Raw genomic sequence first — 18,961 nt, 5'->3', positions numbered from 1 at the left:
CATCTTGATTAGTAAATTGTCTGAGAAAGAAGTAGATATACAAAAAGCACTTAAATAACCAGGTTCGTGCCTGTTTTTTATACAGCAGACAACCCCTGGCATTTACAAAATCATTATACTACAGAAATTGATGAAAAACACTTAATTCTTATCTTATGAGTTATGACCATCTTGATTAGTGAATTATCTGATAAGTAGATATACAAAAATCACTTAAATAACCAAGTGACATACATTTGCAACATTAAATTCCAAGATAATTTCGCCGTTTGCATCATTGACATGTCAATTCATAAAGATTGTAAAAGCAAGAATATTACCCAGTGGAATTACATCATAGAGATTGTCGCCTTTTGGTAAGAATCCATAAAAGTTAACTAAATGAGATCCAGAAAATGATCCATAGCTTAAATAGCATTGTTTTCCACGCTTGCATGGCCTTGAGGTACAAAACTTTAGTGACCCTGTTTCTTCATCAATCTTACCATAATGCAATATGTGCGGCCATAACTGCAATACATAAACATTAAGCAAAATTTTAATGCTGTGCTAGCAATAATTGACTTCCAGTAATCTTGTTTCAGTATTAGTCTTACCATAATGCAATATGTGGGTCATAACTGAAATACACAACTATGAAACAAAATTGTGAACCTATGCTATAATCATTCAAATTATTGAAGGAACATACCGAATGATTGAGGAATCCTGCAACAGGTACCAGACATGTCCTCAATTTGCCATCAGTGAAAATAATTTTCATACTGTTAGAGTACCACAGCTCACATGCCCACAGAAACTGATCCCAAGTATACATCTCAGGTCTAAATATATCAGGATAACTAGCACACAAAGGAGGACATAAGGCATCATATTGCTTCCTTAGGTGCTGAAACGAAATGATAAAGTCAACATGAGGATCAGGCAATGTGAACTTTCTGTTGAAAAAGTGCATAAACGAAATGAGAGCATCATAATGACCTCTCTTGCTTGCAAGATCTCTTCGAGAAGCAGAGTTCCTTCCAGTGCAGCAAGAGCATCCAGCCCGAAACTTAGCCCTGAAAGAAGATCCATGAATGTCTCTCATACAAAAAAGCAATTGAAAAAGAAACACATAACAATAGAAAATCCCCACCACTCATGAAAAGCCCTTTCAATCAAACAAAAGGCCAGATATTAAAGTCTGAATTGAGTGAGATTCAGTTCCAAGAGGATGTCTCCAGCAATCCCCTATATTGTCTTTATTATGAAATTTGATACACATAATAAACTTCACTGGAGAAACACAATATTTGGGGATAGTAGAGAGAATCTAACCAAATGAAAGTACAAGCCATAGGTATTTTCATCACTGTAAAAGAAAATAAAACTGAGTCCAGTATAGTGATGTAAAATGTGTGGCTCAATGCATGAAGAATACACCATATTGCCTTTTAAAAAAAGTGTACTTCAGTCGAATGGAATTTTTTGAATATCAATACAGAGCAAAGACAACTCTTTCAAGTCAAGTATTTACAACAAGCTATCAATGCTAGCAGATGAGAAAAAAGGAACAGTAGGCAAGGCTCACAACAGCTTGGAAAAGTAACACAATGTAAACTTGATCCAGACCCATAGATTCAATCCTAATCCTTGTTCAGGGTGAGATGGTGTAAAGCATTCACCAACAAGTGCAATACACAATCACAAGTGTCAACAAGGACACAATCACAAGTGCTACGAAGAGTACAATCACAAGTACCACTAAGGGCATACACAAAAAGATAAAAAATAAAATCTTTTATTGAAAAACAAGTATGCAATAAGCATATTTTTACAAAAGGGATAAAACAAGTTCATTTAGTTCAAATCATCCTCACTCCATCTTCCATGCCTTCACTTTAGAATCCAAATTGTCAAAGCAATGTGAATATCCGACTCATTATAGCCTAATTGATGTGGAAAGTGAAGATGATACAAGAGGTGCAAGATGAGAGAGAGAAACCAGCTAGATATACATCTAATGGCTCTAGTGGTGTGAGCAATTCAGACGAGAAATGCATTTGCAATGATGTTAACGATTAGCATATCCTTGAAGATCAAAGAAGACTGATTCTCTGCCATGGTTCTAGACTTCCTGTTCTGCTATGATCTGCATCTAGCCCTCATATCCATAATTTCTACTCTGAAGCCTTATGGAATGCCCAGGTCTGACCAATTTGGAGCCTTTGGAATGTGCAATGCGGAATGTGAAGATGACATAAGAGATGAATGACAATCAGATAAGGGTGACAAATCAGCAGGATATATGTTCATGGCTATATTTGACTGATTTTGAACAAGTCATACTGAGGAAATGCATTTGGACAGCAGTTGCATACCCTTGAATATCAAAGAAAAAAAAATTCAATGTATCATACCAGTATTGAAGTCCTTTGGCAATGTGTCAAAGTAAACCCTGAATTTTGAAGTAGGATTATGTTTCTCTCTCATACTCCATAACAACAGCATTGTCTCAGGTGAAATCCCATCCAACTCTTTCAATATGTTAAACTGCAATTTGGAGCAAAAACACAGTTTAGAATCCTGAAATTTCCAAAAGTGTGAGTTATAATGCAAGCATAAAAAAAAGGAAAAGAAAAAGATAAAACGAAGTTGAAAATAGAAAGAAAGCAATAATAACCTGCTGCTCAACCGACATAGACAAAGAAATATAAAGTACCAACACAATTTAGTGATCAAGATCATCACGCATAATCTAAAAATATGCAAGGATTGGTAACTGCCTTAAATACTTCATGGAAGGGTAGGCTTGTATACACAAATAATGTGCTTTAAAAGTGATAGCTTACTATCAAGCTCTTTCTCCTGCTGTGACCATGCATATGTAGAAAGTATTAGCTGCAGATTAAGTCATTCAAACAGAAATGATAAATTACCTCTTCAGTGGAACCACAAAAACGTTAGACTCGAATCTAGACTTTTCCTACCACAGTTAAAACCAGTCACAAATATTGGTTTCAATCGACTCTATCATGGCAAGACAAATCTATATAGGTTTAGTTGATAACTCTTGGGAAAATCTCAGCACTTAAAAAATATAAGAAAATATAAAAATAGCAGAAATAAAAAAATAATATGCTTAGATAATACCTATGTCACATGGGTGCGGGTGAGGGTGCGACACGGGTGCGGCACAATTTTAAAATTTTTGGACACGGGGACTCGGCAAAAAAAAAAAAAAAATATATATATATATATATATATATATATATATATATATATATATATATATATATATATATATATATATATATATATATATATTTATAATTTTATTGAGCTTGTTGAAAACATTTATACGGTATTGACTTTTCCTGTTATGTGAGATTTTTGTGATTCATCTTCTCAAAATTTACTAAGTGTGTTAAATAATTTCTAGTTTAAAATATCATGGAGATGGAAGCCTTTTTATTAACTGAAACATTCTTTTCTTTAGGTATTGGATTTCTTCAATAGTCGCATGGATGCACAAAATGTATTTATTTTATTTTATTTTTAAAATGCCACAGTGTGACTGTGCACAGGCACAGTCCACAACACTGTGACTGTGCACACTGCACAGTCTGTGACTGTGCACAGTCACAGTCTGTGACTGCAGCACAGTCACAGTCTGTGCCTCTTTTTATATATATTTTTTTAAATAAAAAATATAAAAATTTGATTTTTTAGGGACATTTTTGGACTCGGTCAAAGTTGACCGAGTCCAAAATATAGACGGACTCGACCTGGACTCGTTGACCGAGTCCGACTCGGCGTTGGCCGAGTCCGAAGCCGCACCCGAGTCCGCACCCGTGTCGGGGTGTGTCGACTCGGGTGCGGCACCTCCTTAACCGAGTCCGTGTGACATAGGATAATACAATGCACGCATAGAATATAATAAAATAAATAAGTAAAAATATAAAAAAATAAGAAAAACATATTTAAGATATGGAAAATAAATAAAAAAGTAAAAGTGAAGATATACAAATTTTTTTGAAAATATTGTGATATTTTACCATTTAAATCAATTTTCCAATATATATATCTGATATTTTCATTTTATCAGCAATCTATGTGACTGGTTCAAACTGAAGTGGGAGAGTAGACTAGCATGTTAAGTTGTACATGTTTGTATATACATATATATACTTATATATGTGTATGTACATATATATATATATACATATAAATATGTATACATATATATTTTACACTGTTGTAATAGGTAATACCCATTTTGGGTATTTTTGTCATTTTCACTGTTATGTAATAGACTGTGCCCATTAAGGGCACAGTAGTCTTTTTATATATTTTTTTCTTTTTCTGTTTTTTGTATTTCATTTTTGTTTGAGGGCTTTTTAGTCAAAAGTCAATAGAGTCGGTGGGAGCTCCCCAACGGCTCTATGAGCCTCTCATGTTGTACAAATAGGGAGTTTCCACTCTTGTATTCTTATGCTTTCTCAAGCATATTTGCTCCAATATATTAATTATTTTTTACTTGTGTTTTTGGCCTTTGAGTGGCTTATGTGTATGTTCTCTTGTGTTGACCTATAAGTGGTCTTTATTGATTGTGCTCTTGTGTTCTTGTAGGCCCATAAGAGGCACCCACTTGTATTATTTTTCTCTTTTTCTTTACATGGTATTGTGAAAGTATCTTCAACAAGATACTTTAGTCGATAACGCAATAACCTTAAGAATAAATGTGTGAACATACACACCCAAGAACACTTGTGCACAACAAGCACAACACACCGAATCACAAATGTGCACTTGCACCCATAAGTTTCATAAACACTAAAGAGGTTGGGCTATAATCCCAAATCCCTTGAGAAAATACAAGAGGAGCGGACCATATATATAGGGCTTGGAGGAGGCCTTGGGAGGGGCGCCACATAGTCGTTGGAGCCCCTCCAACGGTCACAAATGTGACCGTTGGAGGGGTCCAACGACTAGTGGGTTGGGCCCCTCCCAATGCAAGTACAAGCATTAAATGCGAAAAATAAAAAAGGAATAAAGAAAAAGAAAAGAAAAATAAATACAAAAAAACATATTCTCGAAAAAGAATGTGTAAAATTCCTAAACTACCCTTACTAGAAATATATATATTTTATATATATAATTGGTAAATACATATACATATATTATATATATGTATATGTATTACCTTATATATATAAAATATATATGCGAAATTACAAGTTTGATTACATAATTTAACACCCCCCCTCAAACTTAGGGCAAGATGACCGAAAGTTTGCCAAGAAGAAAGTTGAATCGTGGGGCGCACAGGGCTTTAGTAAAGAAATCTGCCAACTGATATTCGGACGTGACATAGGGGGAGATCAATAACTCCTCGGAGATATGCTTCACGAACATAGTGACAGTCCATTTCAATGTGTTTAGTCCGCTCATGAAATGTGTGATTCTTTGCAATGTAGATTGCACTCTTGTTGTCGCAGCATAGCTTGGTAGGTCCTTCAATTTTGATTCTCATGTCTTCTAGCAGTTGGTGAATCCAAATAATCTCCATGGTAGTAGTTGTCATGGCTCGGTATTCAGCTTCAGTTGAGGAGAGCGACACCTTTTGTTGTTTCTTGCATCTCCATGAGATTAGTGAGTCTCCTAAGAACACACAAAAACCAGTGGTGGAGTGACGGTTATTTGGGTCACCTCCCCAATCTGAGTCAGTATAAGCAATCAATTTTAAGTCAGAAGAAGAGGACAAAAAAACTCCCTTATTTAGAGTACCCTTTATATATCTTACGACCCGTAAGATGGCACTCATGTGAACGGATGTAGGCGCATGCTGGAACTGACTTGCAGTATGGACTGCATGGGATATATCTGGTCTGGTAATACTCAGATACATCAGAGATCCTACAAGCTGTCTGTAGGGGGTCGGATCCAAAAGGGGAATCCCATCATCAATTTTCATCTTTGCTCCTACAACCGTAGGAGTTTCACAAAGCTTTTCATCTGTAATACCTGACCTGTCAATGATCTCAGAAGCAAGCTTAGTTTGAGATAAGAAATATCCTCTAAGAGAGTAAACTACATCAATTCGCCAGCAGAAAGAAGATAAAATCTTGATCCATGTTGCACCACGCCATCATCCGCCAGTGAAGTCCTACTCGTCACCTGCCCATGAAATGGGTCAGTTTCATAACAAACCAGTAGGTGCATGAACAGATAAGTAGAATGAAAATAAAACAGGACATTCATGAGATAAGCAGTTATGATATTTAAGCAATTAATACAATTGTAGTCTATTCTAACAAATGTAATATGTGCAAAGAGTTGTTAGTTGAAGCAGTGTAAGTCTCAGTTATCTACAACTATTCATGAAGATATTCTTTAAGTTCTGATATTAACTGGTCTGTGGGTACGCACAGACGCGAAACGTAGAAACAACCGAGACCGATCCGGGGGTTTATTATGTCAGGTGTTTTCATTAACCCGGATGACTGACTGAGTCCGCTCCTAAGGGGACGGTCAGTGACCAAGAGAGTAAATCCCCAAAGGCATTCGTTGTAACGACCCCAACTCATCCCCTTTGAAATTGCGAAATTTTTTTTTTTTCTAAAACAGTGCGAAAAACTTCCCAGAGACCCGGGGTCCTCACAGTTCCAATTCCAACTGGATAGCCATAAACCACAAAAGAACTTGCAATTAACATCCATAACTAACCATTACCTTTATTCATGAATTTAAAATTAATCTCAAAAATAAGGTGTCTGACTCAAGTAACCACTGATGACAATAAGCAAATAACAAGAACACTAGACTGAAAAAACAAAATAAGAAGCCACTTTGTCCACAAAGAAGACTGTCAAAACTCGTGATTCTCGCGCCCTCGCAGTAGCTGTCGACTTCACGGATCACCTGTTCCTGCGAAAAACCAATGAAGTAGGGTGTCAGAATCGAAATCCTGAGCACAGCTACTTCTTAATGAAACAAGTGAGATAAGAGTCAAGATGAGATATCATGCAACAATTAATGGAAATACATACAAGACAGTTTATAGCAATTGATAATTTATTTATGTAAAAATCATAAATGCTAAGCATGCAAGGACAGTAAAGCAGTAGCATCTACTAAAATTTCAGCATGCAACAAGAATTAAACATTCAACACCTACCCTCATGTATTGAGTAAGGAAACCATTAAAGTATGCATGATCTAATGCAAAACAAGAGAAATGCATGTCTTTTGTGCAATGCATGAATCATTTTATTATCTTCCATTAAGTCTTTTGTTTCCTTATGCATGCCCTATTAAATGCATACAACTTTAAGTTTCTCTTTTTAATTACCGTTGCCCGCGTATACACCAAACGGGTACAAACCCCGAGGTTAAGTTAGGTTCTCAGGGTATCTTAGCACACAATTTATATTTTATTACTGGGTTCCAACTTAGCCCTCGACCGAATCACCTTCGGAACATTAGACCTCCACATCTAATGTCGGGGACACAAGGGACACCCCACGCCCACAAGTGCCACTTCCTTGGTACCAAAAACAACAGTTGTGTCAAACACACCACTCCCGGGTAAAGTGGCGGACTCTCCCTAAAACCGTGGCCAGGAGAAGGAACCTCAATATCGGGTTCAGGGGACCAAAATTAGCACACGGAGTTTTGTATCCTCACAGTCTCCCCAAGACCGGATTTCTAAGATCCCCATTCTCCAGATGAGTGATCCCAGAAGGTTTATTACACTGTGCTTTATTATTACTTTTTATTAAAATTTAATTTCTTAAGTTTTGCAACATCATATGCAAAAAGAAAGACAAAAGCTCGCATCTACCTCGCGAGAGCCATCACAGGACTCCGGCCTGTGGAAACATATAGAACAGTGCAATAAAGCTGAAATATTTATGAAGCATGATCTTTGAAATGCATTGAAATGAGTAAGGGAAAATATTCCCACAGCTCGGGTTTACCAAACCCTCGATGATTCATTTTGATCACCGGAACACTAATGCAGGAATCACAATTATATGTAATGTAACAACACACATCAAGTACATTAATGAGTAAACATGTTCCAACAGTCATGTACACCACCTCAACTCCTAACATAAAGAGAAATGAGACTGTAGGTACATAATTCATGCTCAAGATTTATCATGCATCAAATGATTAGAATATTAACCTTACCAAGCACATAACCAGGGCCTGTTTTCCGATGCTAACCACCTATGTTACTAACATGGCATGATTCCCAGCATAAGAGAAGTTTTGAAATTAGCAGCTCAGCCCAACCGACCCTATTGGCTGAGTGTGTCAGCATAGACACCGGCCCAAACAGGGGCTGCGTATGCTGTCCGGAAGCGTACCAAAAAGGGAATGCCATATGCTAATATCCCTGATTACATATATATATATATATATGTAGATATGTATACAGACAGACCTATATATATAAGTATGTAAAAAGACTGGACTCAGCCCAGCCGATCCCATTGGCTGGGTCTGGCAGCATATTCACAGGTCCAGTATGGACCTGTGTATGCTGTCAAAACGACAGCCTATCCTATTTCGAAAACCACCATTGAATTACTTTATACGTATATCTCTTTTTGAAATCACTAGGTACAATCCCTTTTTGTCTCAGGTTTTCCTAAATGCCCAGCTGGTTAAGCTTCAACAGTTGCTAAGCAATGATCACAAATTCAATACCATATTTAATTTCTAAGACATATCAGAATTAAACTATGGATGAATTATCATCTCATTCTAACCATTCAAGTTCAAATAAAAGATGCCTATTAACATGATAATTTTGATGCAAAACTTTATTAAATAATATCAACGTTATTCTGACCATTCCAGTTCAATTAAAAGATATCTATCAACATGATAATGCTGATGCAAAACTTCATTAATCAATATCAACTTATTCTAACCATTCAAATTAAAATAAGAATGCCTATCAGCTTGATAAATCTGGTGCCAATTTCATTAAACAATATCAACTTATTTTAACCATTCAAATTAAAATAAGAATGCCTATCAGCTTGATAAATCTGATACCAATTCCATTTAAACAATATCAATTTATTCTAACCATTCAAATTAAAATAAGAATGCCTATCAGCTTGATAAATCTGGTGCCAATTTATTAAACAATATCAACATTATTCTGACCATTCAAATTAAAATAAGAAATTTGGAATAAAAGACTCAGCTAAAACTGGGTCTAGCACCCAACCAGACCCACCCAGCCGACCCAGTTGGCTGGGTCTAGTTCACAGCCCAGCCGACTGCATACCTGGGCCCCAAACCATGTAGGAAAAGCTTTTAAATCTGTTTTTTTTTTCTCTTCAATACAACAAGAGCACAGAAGGTGCAAGGGAGTAACAGTGGAAACTGTTCTCCATGAGATTTCCATCGACTGCTGCATGGAAATCAAATCTCCACCGATGCCCCATTTGAATCAAAAAGAGGTACCCGTACCTTTTTGAAGGGTATTCCGGCTATCGGATGCTGGGGACGCGAAAACACGGTCGGCTGGGGTTGCCCCTTGTTGTTGCCGTGACAAGGAGCTCGTTGGAGGGCTTTTGATGGCTGTCGCAGCTTTCCGGCGACCTCCTTTCCTCCGGCGTGTGCGCACCGAGCAAGCGAGAGAGATGGGGAAAGATGGGGAAGAGAGAGCCCGAGTGAAGAGGGCATAACCCTCTCTTCACTCCCCTTTTATCGACCCCAGGCCCCCTCCTTCCTCGCCGAGATGGGAGGGGGAGGTCGGTTACGCCCTGCGTAACACCCCCTTCCCCCCTTTCCTTTCCTGTTAGGGTTTATCGGGCAACCCTTATCGGGTTGCCCTTTCTGTTTTAAAAGGGCTGTTAGTTGGGGTGGGGCTCGGGTCTGAACCCGGGACCCGCAACCCGGCCCCAAAACAAAATGGGTCCACAAGTGGATCCAAATGGATCCACTATGGATCCTCGAATTAAATTAAAATTTTAAATTAGAAAAATTTTCATTTATCTATTATTACCCTTTAAATCAAGATTTCAAATAAATCAATCCTAATTACCCCCCTTTATGGGTCCTGGATCCGTAATGTGGATCTAGGCCCAAATTGAAAAATTTGAAATATTTTTTAATAAAAATCTCGGGTTTTACATTCGTGGCCCATGGATGCATCCAACTTCTGCAGAAGTGCCTGGGAGTTACCACCTAGGATAATTTATGGTAATCCCAATTCCCCTAACTCCGATGACTGGGGAAACCGAGTCTTTTGCCCGTGAGGTGGTTGTTAACAACCTGTCCAATGGAGTCTTTGTACCATCCATCATCTCCCTTGATGAACCGTGAAGATCGGATGGGTACGACGGGGGTTTCTTAACCGCCGCCCCATCCTACATGCTCTGGTCCATTAGACCCACTCGAGCATCTTGCCTGTGAAGGCGAATGGTCACCATTTATGTGATCTCCGCATTGTGCTAATTGCACTCATCGAGGTTACTACAACTTCATCCTCCAACCATCGTAACCCACATGGGACGTACTTGTCCAAAAGTACGGTTGTACCTCCCTAGAGGTACGACTACGATGAGATGGCAACATATAATGTTTTATGATTCTTTTGGTTCATACATGACATGTATTGCTTTTCTGAGCAATTGGCCTGTGGAGGCCGATAATATCATATCAAAAACAATAAAGTGTTGATTCCTAATTCAGGATACTCCATGACCTCAAATAAAATTCATACCGTACATGACTTAAGGTTCAGTTACAATAGCAATGGCAGTGGTTTTCCTTTCAGAATTGAGTCTACTCACAAAGTCTACCTTAAGCATGCAGTTTCAAAGAATAAGCATGCAGAACAGACAATCACGAGTTAATTAATCCTACACGTAAACAGGTATGCCAATTAAACTACTTGATTCTTTCTAGAATGAGTCTAACCACAGAATTTACATTAAACATTGCAATTTCAAAAGAATCAAAATGAGTATAAATCTGACCAGCCAATACTTCTTCAGATAAGCAGGTATGTAAAAAAACTATTCTATCTCAGAAGTCTTATTTGATTTTGTTCATACAAACTTTTCGTGCGACTTTCCCCTACCTCGGGATGTCGTGCAGCTGCGTGCGTCTACGCGTGTAGATGATACGAGGCTCGGGCCGCGGAGCCAGAGCGGGGGTCCGATGCGAGGTCTGCAACAGTGCTACGTTAATTATTATGCGGAGAAGTAGAAAAACAAGTCTGCCTATAGGAAAAGAGAGAGGCAGCAGGGGTGTGCCCCTGCTGGCCGAAATCAGAAAAAATGACAAGGGGCGAGCCCTTGCCTGCAGACAACCGCGGGGTGACGGGCTGAGCCCTCTGTCAAAAACACCAAGGCGGCAGGGGGGCAGCCCTTGCCGAACACAACGAAGCGGCAGGGGCTGAGCCCCTGCCGATAACGACAAAGTGGCAGGGGCTGAGCCCCCGCCAACAGAAACGAAGTGGCAGGGGCCGAACCCCTGCCGAAAGCATCGAGATGGCAGGGGGCCAGCCCCTGCCGAAAGCACAGGTCGGCAGGGGGCCAACCCCTGCCGACAGCACGAAGTGGCTGGGGCTGAGCCCCTGCCGACAGCACTGGACGGCAGGGGGGGCCAGCCCCTGCCGATGGCCACAAGGTGGCAGCAAAAAGGGGTGTTGCAGGGGCCACAGGTCCCCTGACGGCACTCCGACGAACCCCAGAGAGAGAAAGGGGACGACAGGGGCCCCGTAGGCCACTTGTCAGGCCCCCGATGGGCACAGGGGGTGGTGGGAGGCCGCGGCAGGGGCTGTGAGCCGCCTGTCGGCCTCCCGACGAGGTGGCAGAGGGGGGGTGAAGAAGAGAAGAGGGAGAAGAAGAGGGCGGTGTACCTGGGAGTGGTGGCCGGCGTCGGCGGCGGGGCGCAGCGAGGGAGGAGACCGGCGCGAAGGGGGGGACGAGGGCTGCGAGAGGGAGGCGTAACTCCCCTCGCCCTCCAACCTCTCTCTTAAAGGCGCAGGGGGGCAACCGAATGGGGAAACCCTCGATGGGTTTCCCTAACTTGCCCGGAAGCGAAGGGGGAGAAGGGGGGGTTGCAGCGCCCGAAAACTCGGGTTTTTAAAACCCTAATAAAAAAAGGGGCCCGGGTCGGGTCCGGACCCGGGGCGGGCCCGGGTCGGGTCCGGACCCGGGGCGGGCCCGGGTCGGGTCCGGACCCGGGGCGGGCCCGGGTCGGGTCCGGACCCGGGGCGGGTCCGGACCCGGGGCGGGTCCGGACCCGGCCCGGGTCCAATTTTTTTTTTTTTTTTTTAATTGGTGTTTTACATCGAGCCCAAGGAATCTAAGGATAATGTGTTGGCCATCTCAAGACCCGGAGCCAACAATAACACGTTCAAGCTGCTTCATTTCACAAAATATAATTTTGGAAGGCAATGTAGTGATGAAGGGAGGAAAAAGATTATATGTTATAACTGTGGAGAACCAAGGCACATCAAGCATTATTGCCCCAAGTTCAAAAAAAAGATGAGTGAGGAGCGGCGAGTGTAGATGCATCACATGAGAACAACAGTAGAACCAATGGAGATTCCAAATCCATTGAAACTATGTCTTTGTCCCAACTAATGGAGGCCCTACAACCGCGCATCTCAAGGCATTATTTTCTTCCATTTCGAATGTCACGGTCATCTCTTCTTCTCCTCCAAATGAAATTTCTTAGCTTTTGGACTTTGCCGCATCTTTTCATATTACGCCTAATAATTTATTGTTTTTCGAATGTAGTACAAATAATTCAAGTGTATCTAATATTTTTACTATGGATGGTTCTTCCCTTGACATAAAAGGGGTTGGTAATTTTAAAAATTCTTCAAAATTTTCTATACCAAAAATTAAATTTGTGCCAAAACTCAATTTAAATCTAATTTCTCAAATAACCGATCATGGTTATAGAATCTCCCTTTCATCGAACCAATGTTTGGTGCAGGATCTTTAGTTCGAAATGAAGATTGGAGAAGGTCATAGACAGGGAGATCTCTACTACATTGATCGATTGATTATTCATAAAATATTTTTTTGTTACAATGTACAAGATTTGGATATTGTTTTGTGGCATCAAAGGCTAGGTCATCTTAGCATATCTAGATTATTCAATGTACTTCATTTGAGAAAATTTTGTAATGAAAATTTTGATTGCACTGATTGCATTCTTGAAAAATTAGTCATTCCCTTTCAAAAAAGAACCTTTTTAAATATTAAACAACTTGAATTAATACATTTGAATGTATGGGAACCGACACCTATTGTTTTTAAGGGTGCTTTTGCTTATTATGTGATCTTTGTTGATGACTATTCTCGATACACATGGATTTATTTTCTTAAGCACAAAATTGAAGTATTTGAGATTTTCAATTTTCATAACTTGTCAAAAATTTATTTCAATCAAATATAGCTATTTTTCGCACTAATTCAGGGGAAGAATTTATGTCAAATGATTTCAAAAAGTATTTGGGACTAAATGGAATTGTTCACCAAAGATCTTGTGCTTATACTTCTCAACAAAATGGTTTGACAAAACGAAAACATAGGCATATTATAGATACTACTGCAACTTAATTCATTTCAAAAAATGCTCCAAAGGAATTTTGGGCTAAAGCCGCCCTTATCGATGTCTAACTTATAAATAAAATTCCTTTTGTTAAGCTTCAAAACATTACACCTCTTGAAAAACTTTACAAAATTTTCACTAATTACTCTAGATTCAGAACATTTGGATGCAAATGTTTTGTTCTTACTAACAAAAATGATAAATTATCTCCTCGGGCTATTCCTTGTGTTTTCCTTGGTTATGGTGAAACCCAAAAAGGTTTTAAATGTTATGATCTAAAAAATGATAAACTTTATATTTTTAGTAACTTTTTGGGGGGAAAAGTTCATTTGATCAAAATGTAACTAAGAAAACTAATAATTATTCATTTTTGTTTGAGTTGCTTCCTAAGGAAGATTCTTTGAATATTGATATTATGAATAAAAACATATACTAAATACTCATGGTGAAGAGTATCGCGATATAGATAGAAGTGATCCTCCAGTTCCTCAATATAGAAGAAGAGGCAACAATAGTCAGCCTAGTGCCTTAGAAAATTATTCTAACCTTGAGTCGCAAGAATCTAGTAGTCTTACGGTTTGTATCTCATGAGTCTTTTTTTCCTCAATATAGGGCATGTCTAGCAAAAAAAAAAATCATTTTGAACCCAATAACTATAAACAAGCCAAAAGTCATCCCGAATGGATAGAAGCTATGAACATTGAGCTTGAAACTTTAGAAAAATCTAACATGTGGCAAATAGAATATCTACAAAAAGGAAAAAGTTCACAAGTTGTAGGCGGGTTTACAAAGTTAAAAACAAGAGCGATGGTTCCCTAGAACAATATAGGATTAGGTTAGTAACCAAGGGTTATTCTTAAGAATATGGTATAGACCTTAGTTGTTAAAAGTGCTAGTCAGAGCCTAGGTGGAAGACCTTTAAAAGGACTAGGTGGGACTAGTCAATCTAGGGAGGACAAAAAAAACAAAACATCAAAAAAGCAAACATATTATAATAAATAGTTAAATTTAGTAACAAACATATGATTGCAATATAACATATTGCAAAAAATTGCATAATATTAAATATAAAACATTACACACACACACACACACATGTGTATGTGTGTGTGTATCTGTGAAAAATATAAATATACAAGTAAAAAATAAAAATAAAAAAGAAGAAAACAGGAAAAAAAGGGAGAAAAGCAAGAAAAATAAAAAGAAGAAGAGGAAGAAAAAAAAAGAGAGTGGAGGGGTGAGAGGATGAAGAAGAAAAAAGGAAAAAAGGAAAAGGGAAAAAAGAAGAAGAAGAAGGTGGAGGGGTGAAAGTATGAAAAAGAAGAAAAGGAGAAGAAAAAAATAAGGTAGAAAAAACAAAAGAAAAAGAAGATGAAGAAAATGAGAGAAGAAAAAAGAAAGTGTTTGGTGTGGAAGAAGAAAAAGAAAAATGAAAAAAAAAGACAACCATGTCCCTACAACCTAGGCGGGAAAACAAAACCCTACCGCCTATGGGTCTAGTCAGTGGCCCTATGCCTTGCCTAACTAGGTGGCCTAAGTGCCACTTTTGACAACTAAGGTATAAACTATGATGAAACATTTGCACCAATAGCTAGGATGACCTCAGTAAGAACTCTTATAGATATAGTTGTCATTAGGAGTTAGCACATCTATCAGATGGATGCCAAAAATGTATTCTTAAATGGTAAGTTGAAAGAAGAAGCATACATGGATCCACCACCAGGATATGAAATTCCAAAGAGAAAGGTTCTTCATTTAAAAAAGGTTTTATATGGCTTGAAACAAGCACCTAAGGCCTCTGGTATGATAGGTTTAGTTTTGTTATGGTTAAACTTAGTTTTAAATCTTGTTAAACTAACACATCTATATTTGTTAAGAAATTTGATGCAGGTGTTGTTATTCTCTTTCTCTATGTTGATGACATGATCATTACTAGAGGAGATAAACAGAGAGTTAGTTATATTAAGAGTATTTTAAAACAAAGTTTTAAAATGACAGATCTAGGTTTTCTTATATATTTCTTGAAAATTGAGGTAGCTTATTCTGCATGTGGTTATTTACTATCTTAATCCAAGTTTGCCACTAAGATTATTAACAGGTCTGGAATTACAGATTAAAAGAAGGTGGACTTGCCTGAAGTTATTAATGCAAAGATGAATATAGATGATGACACCTCATTAGAAGATTTCACTCCTTATCGACAAGTGATTAGAGCCCTTACTTATTTGACTATTACCAGACCTGACATTTCTCATGCAGTGCATACAACAAGCCAGTTTCAGAATTCTCCTATAATTGTGCATATAAGTGTTGTTATGCGAATTATTAGATATTTATAAAATTTTGTTTCTAAAGGACTATTGTTATCTTCCTCCTCTCTACTTGAATTAATTGTTTATACTGATTTTGATTAGGGAGGAGAACCCAATAATAGACGCTCAACCACGGGTTTTGTGTGTATAGGTGATTCGCTAGTATCCTGAAAATGCAAGCAAAAGAAAGTATCTTATCATCAACCGAAATTGAGTATCGTGCTATGGCTACCACGACATTTAAAATTGTATGGTTGAGAAGATTATTGAAAGATATGAGGGTGTATTTGCAGTCACCCTCAAGGCTCTAATGTGACAATAAGAGTGTCATCTACATAGCTGGCAATCACACGTTTCATGAACGCACTAAGCATATCAACATGGATTGCCACTATGTCCGTGAAGAATATCTTAAGAAGACGATCGTCCTACCACATGTAGCATCAAAATTTCAAGTGGCTCATTTCTTCACAAAAGCGTTTCTTTCTCCCCAATTCCATTTCTTACTTGGCAAACTTTCGGTAATCACACTGTAAGTTTGAGTGCTAAATTATACATGTTTGTATATATTATATACTTATATATGTGTATTTACATATATATATATATATGCATATAAATATGTATGTATATATATATATATATATATTATTACACTGTTGTAATAGGTAATACTATTAGGGGTATTTTTGTCATTTCACTTTTATGTAATAGACTGTGCCCATTAGAGGCACAATAGTCCTTTTATATTTTCTTTTTACTATTTTTTTTGTATTTCATTTTTGTTTGAGGGATTTTTAGTCAAAAGCCAATAGAGTTGTTGGGAGCTCCCCAACGACTCTATTTCTAGTCGTTGGGTTGCTCCAAACTGTTCTATGAGCCTCTCATTTTGTATAAATAGTGAGTTTCCTCTCTTGTATTTTTATGCTTTCTCAAGCATATTTGCTCCAATATATTATTTATTTTTTACTTGTGTTCTTGGCCTTTCAGTGGCTCATGTGTATGTTCTCTTGTGTTGACCCATAAGTGGTCTTTTTTGCTTGTGCTCTTGTGTTCTTATAAGCCCATAAGAGGCACCCACTTGTATTATTTTTTTCTTTTACATTACACAGCAGTGGCTAATAAACAAGCTTTCTATGTTATATAGTTACCAACCTTCAGGGCCTCATATGATAGACGTGTAGCAGCTAAGTCATATATGCAGGTTCTAGGGCATCTTGACAAGTCATCTACTATCCTATTACACAGAACTTTGAGTTGTTGATTCAGGTAAAATACCAAATCTTTTAGATCATGCTGCACTGGCCAAAGAAGGGTCCATCCAAATCAAAGAATGGAAGTACTTAGGCTTTTCAAGATTCAGGAAATAAAAAACTACTATTTAAACTTGTAATGCATTTAGGTAAAGGCAAGTTTAGCCCCTTTGATTTCTTTAATGAAATGATTTCAATCTACACTAAAAGAAAAGGAAAAGAATCCAATATAAGAGAGAGAGAGAGACAGAGTATAACTCAAAGAATCCAAATCTTTTTTCTTTAAAATTAAGATAAAGCAAATTGATGATCTTTATCTCTAACAGTATCACATTCCTAAAAGCCCCCAAACACCTTTAAAACAAATAAATAAATAAAGGTGACTAACAAAAAAAGGATTGCACGTCATTTTCAAAATTCTTATAAAGTAGCATCAACTTTGGCTAGAATACCCTCACTTCAACCTTAATATATATTTGAAAATGCCCAAGCATATTCAAGGGTATCTTAGGAGTCAGGAAACTATATAACCATGTAGTAGTTACATTTAATAACCACATATCACTAAATTTCATTCCTCTGATATGAAAACAATCTGAAAGAACATCATGAGGTAAAAAATTTCTCTAGGCATCTAAACATACAGACATTAAGATGTACACAAATATGTATATGCAAGCAAATATGCATGAGTGTGCATTTGTAGTTTTGTACAAATGAATGAGCACCATTGAATGCATATGTGTGCATGCATGTATTTGTAGATAAACAGATACAAAGTTGACCATCATTTGCAACAGAAAACAGAAGTATGAATATCAGCCATTATCAGAGAAAAAATACCGTATGTGATTCATAAACTTGTTCCTCGCTTATGATAATGGATTGAGGAATCTCCAAAGCCCATTCCCCAATATTAATATCTTCAACAGCCAATGCACCTCTTCCAGCACCATCAAATTCTGCACAACACTTACAAAGACCATATCAGTATCATATACAATCTGTGGAAACCTCAAAAAAAATGAATAAATTAAGCAAAAAGAGCTCAAGTGCACTCATGGAATCTTACATAAGTATACTTACATATTCATTGTAACTCACACAATATATAAATAAATACATAAATAATGTACATATACATATAACTCGGCAGAGTCATAAGTTGAGCCAACCGAGTCATAGACGAGTCATATGAAAACTCGGCTGAATCTTGTGGAAAACCTGGTCAAACAAGTTTTTGACCAGGAGAATGGGCGACTCGAGCCGAGTCATCTAGTTGACTCGGCGAGTTTTTAAACATTGACTAGCAGCAATCATTAAGCATCTTTCTTCATTAAAACTAGTTATTACTCAATACCAAACATTTAAAGCAATTCTTTGAACAAAACAATGCACCAGGAAACTTGTAGCATAAAGAAAAACACATGAAATGATGAAAACTTAAGACAAGTGAAAAATTATGAAAACAAAAGCAATATGATTCACCACACAAAAAGGCAACAAATAAAAAATAAATATGTCCAAAAACGTTATACAGATTCTAGAGCATCTGTATAACAAGAACGAATATAATAGATAAACCATTCTTCAATTACCAGTAATAGGTCACCATCTAACAAACTTTTTCTTTCACAAGATTCTACTTGGGGACATCCAAGGTCACACATTGCATCAAATAGTCTCTCTTTTTCTCCCAGAACTGAGGAAAAGATATCTAAATTACATGTAAAAGGATTCTGCTCCTACGACAACAGCCTTTGTTTCCTCGGATCCATTTCATACGAGGATCATTTCTTTTTTCTCTCT

The 18,961-nt window shown here is 37.7% G+C and overlaps 1 protein-coding gene across 1 annotated transcript in view; it reads right to left on the bottom strand.

The window, feature by feature from the left end:
• The window catches only part of LOC149842266 (SET domain-containing protein), a 48,710-nt gene that overhangs the window by 7,142 nt on the left and 22,607 nt on the right, over window positions 1-18,961 (bottom strand). The window contains exons 4-8 of the mRNA XM_090000622.1: window positions 17,996-18,114; window positions 2,400-2,532; window positions 982-1,058; window positions 692-889; window positions 321-510 (exon numbers count right to left, since the gene is read on the bottom strand). Of these exons, the coding sequence (XP_089856748.1) occupies window positions 321-510; window positions 692-889; window positions 982-1,058; window positions 2,400-2,532; window positions 17,996-18,114 (717 nt within the window). The remainder of the gene's footprint in view (window positions 1-320; window positions 511-691; window positions 890-981; window positions 1,059-2,399; window positions 2,533-17,995; window positions 18,115-18,961) is intronic.

The sequence above is a fragment of the Nuphar pumila genome, chromosome 3 (assembly GCF_984573655.1).
Source record: "Nuphar pumila chromosome 3, dmNupPumi1.hap1.1, whole genome shotgun sequence".
NCBI classification, from domain to species: Eukaryota; Viridiplantae; Streptophyta; class Magnoliopsida; order Nymphaeales; family Nymphaeaceae; genus Nuphar; species Nuphar pumila.
The sequence above is the reverse complement of the archived record's forward strand: the minus strand, read 5'-3'. Positions and strand labels throughout refer to the sequence as shown.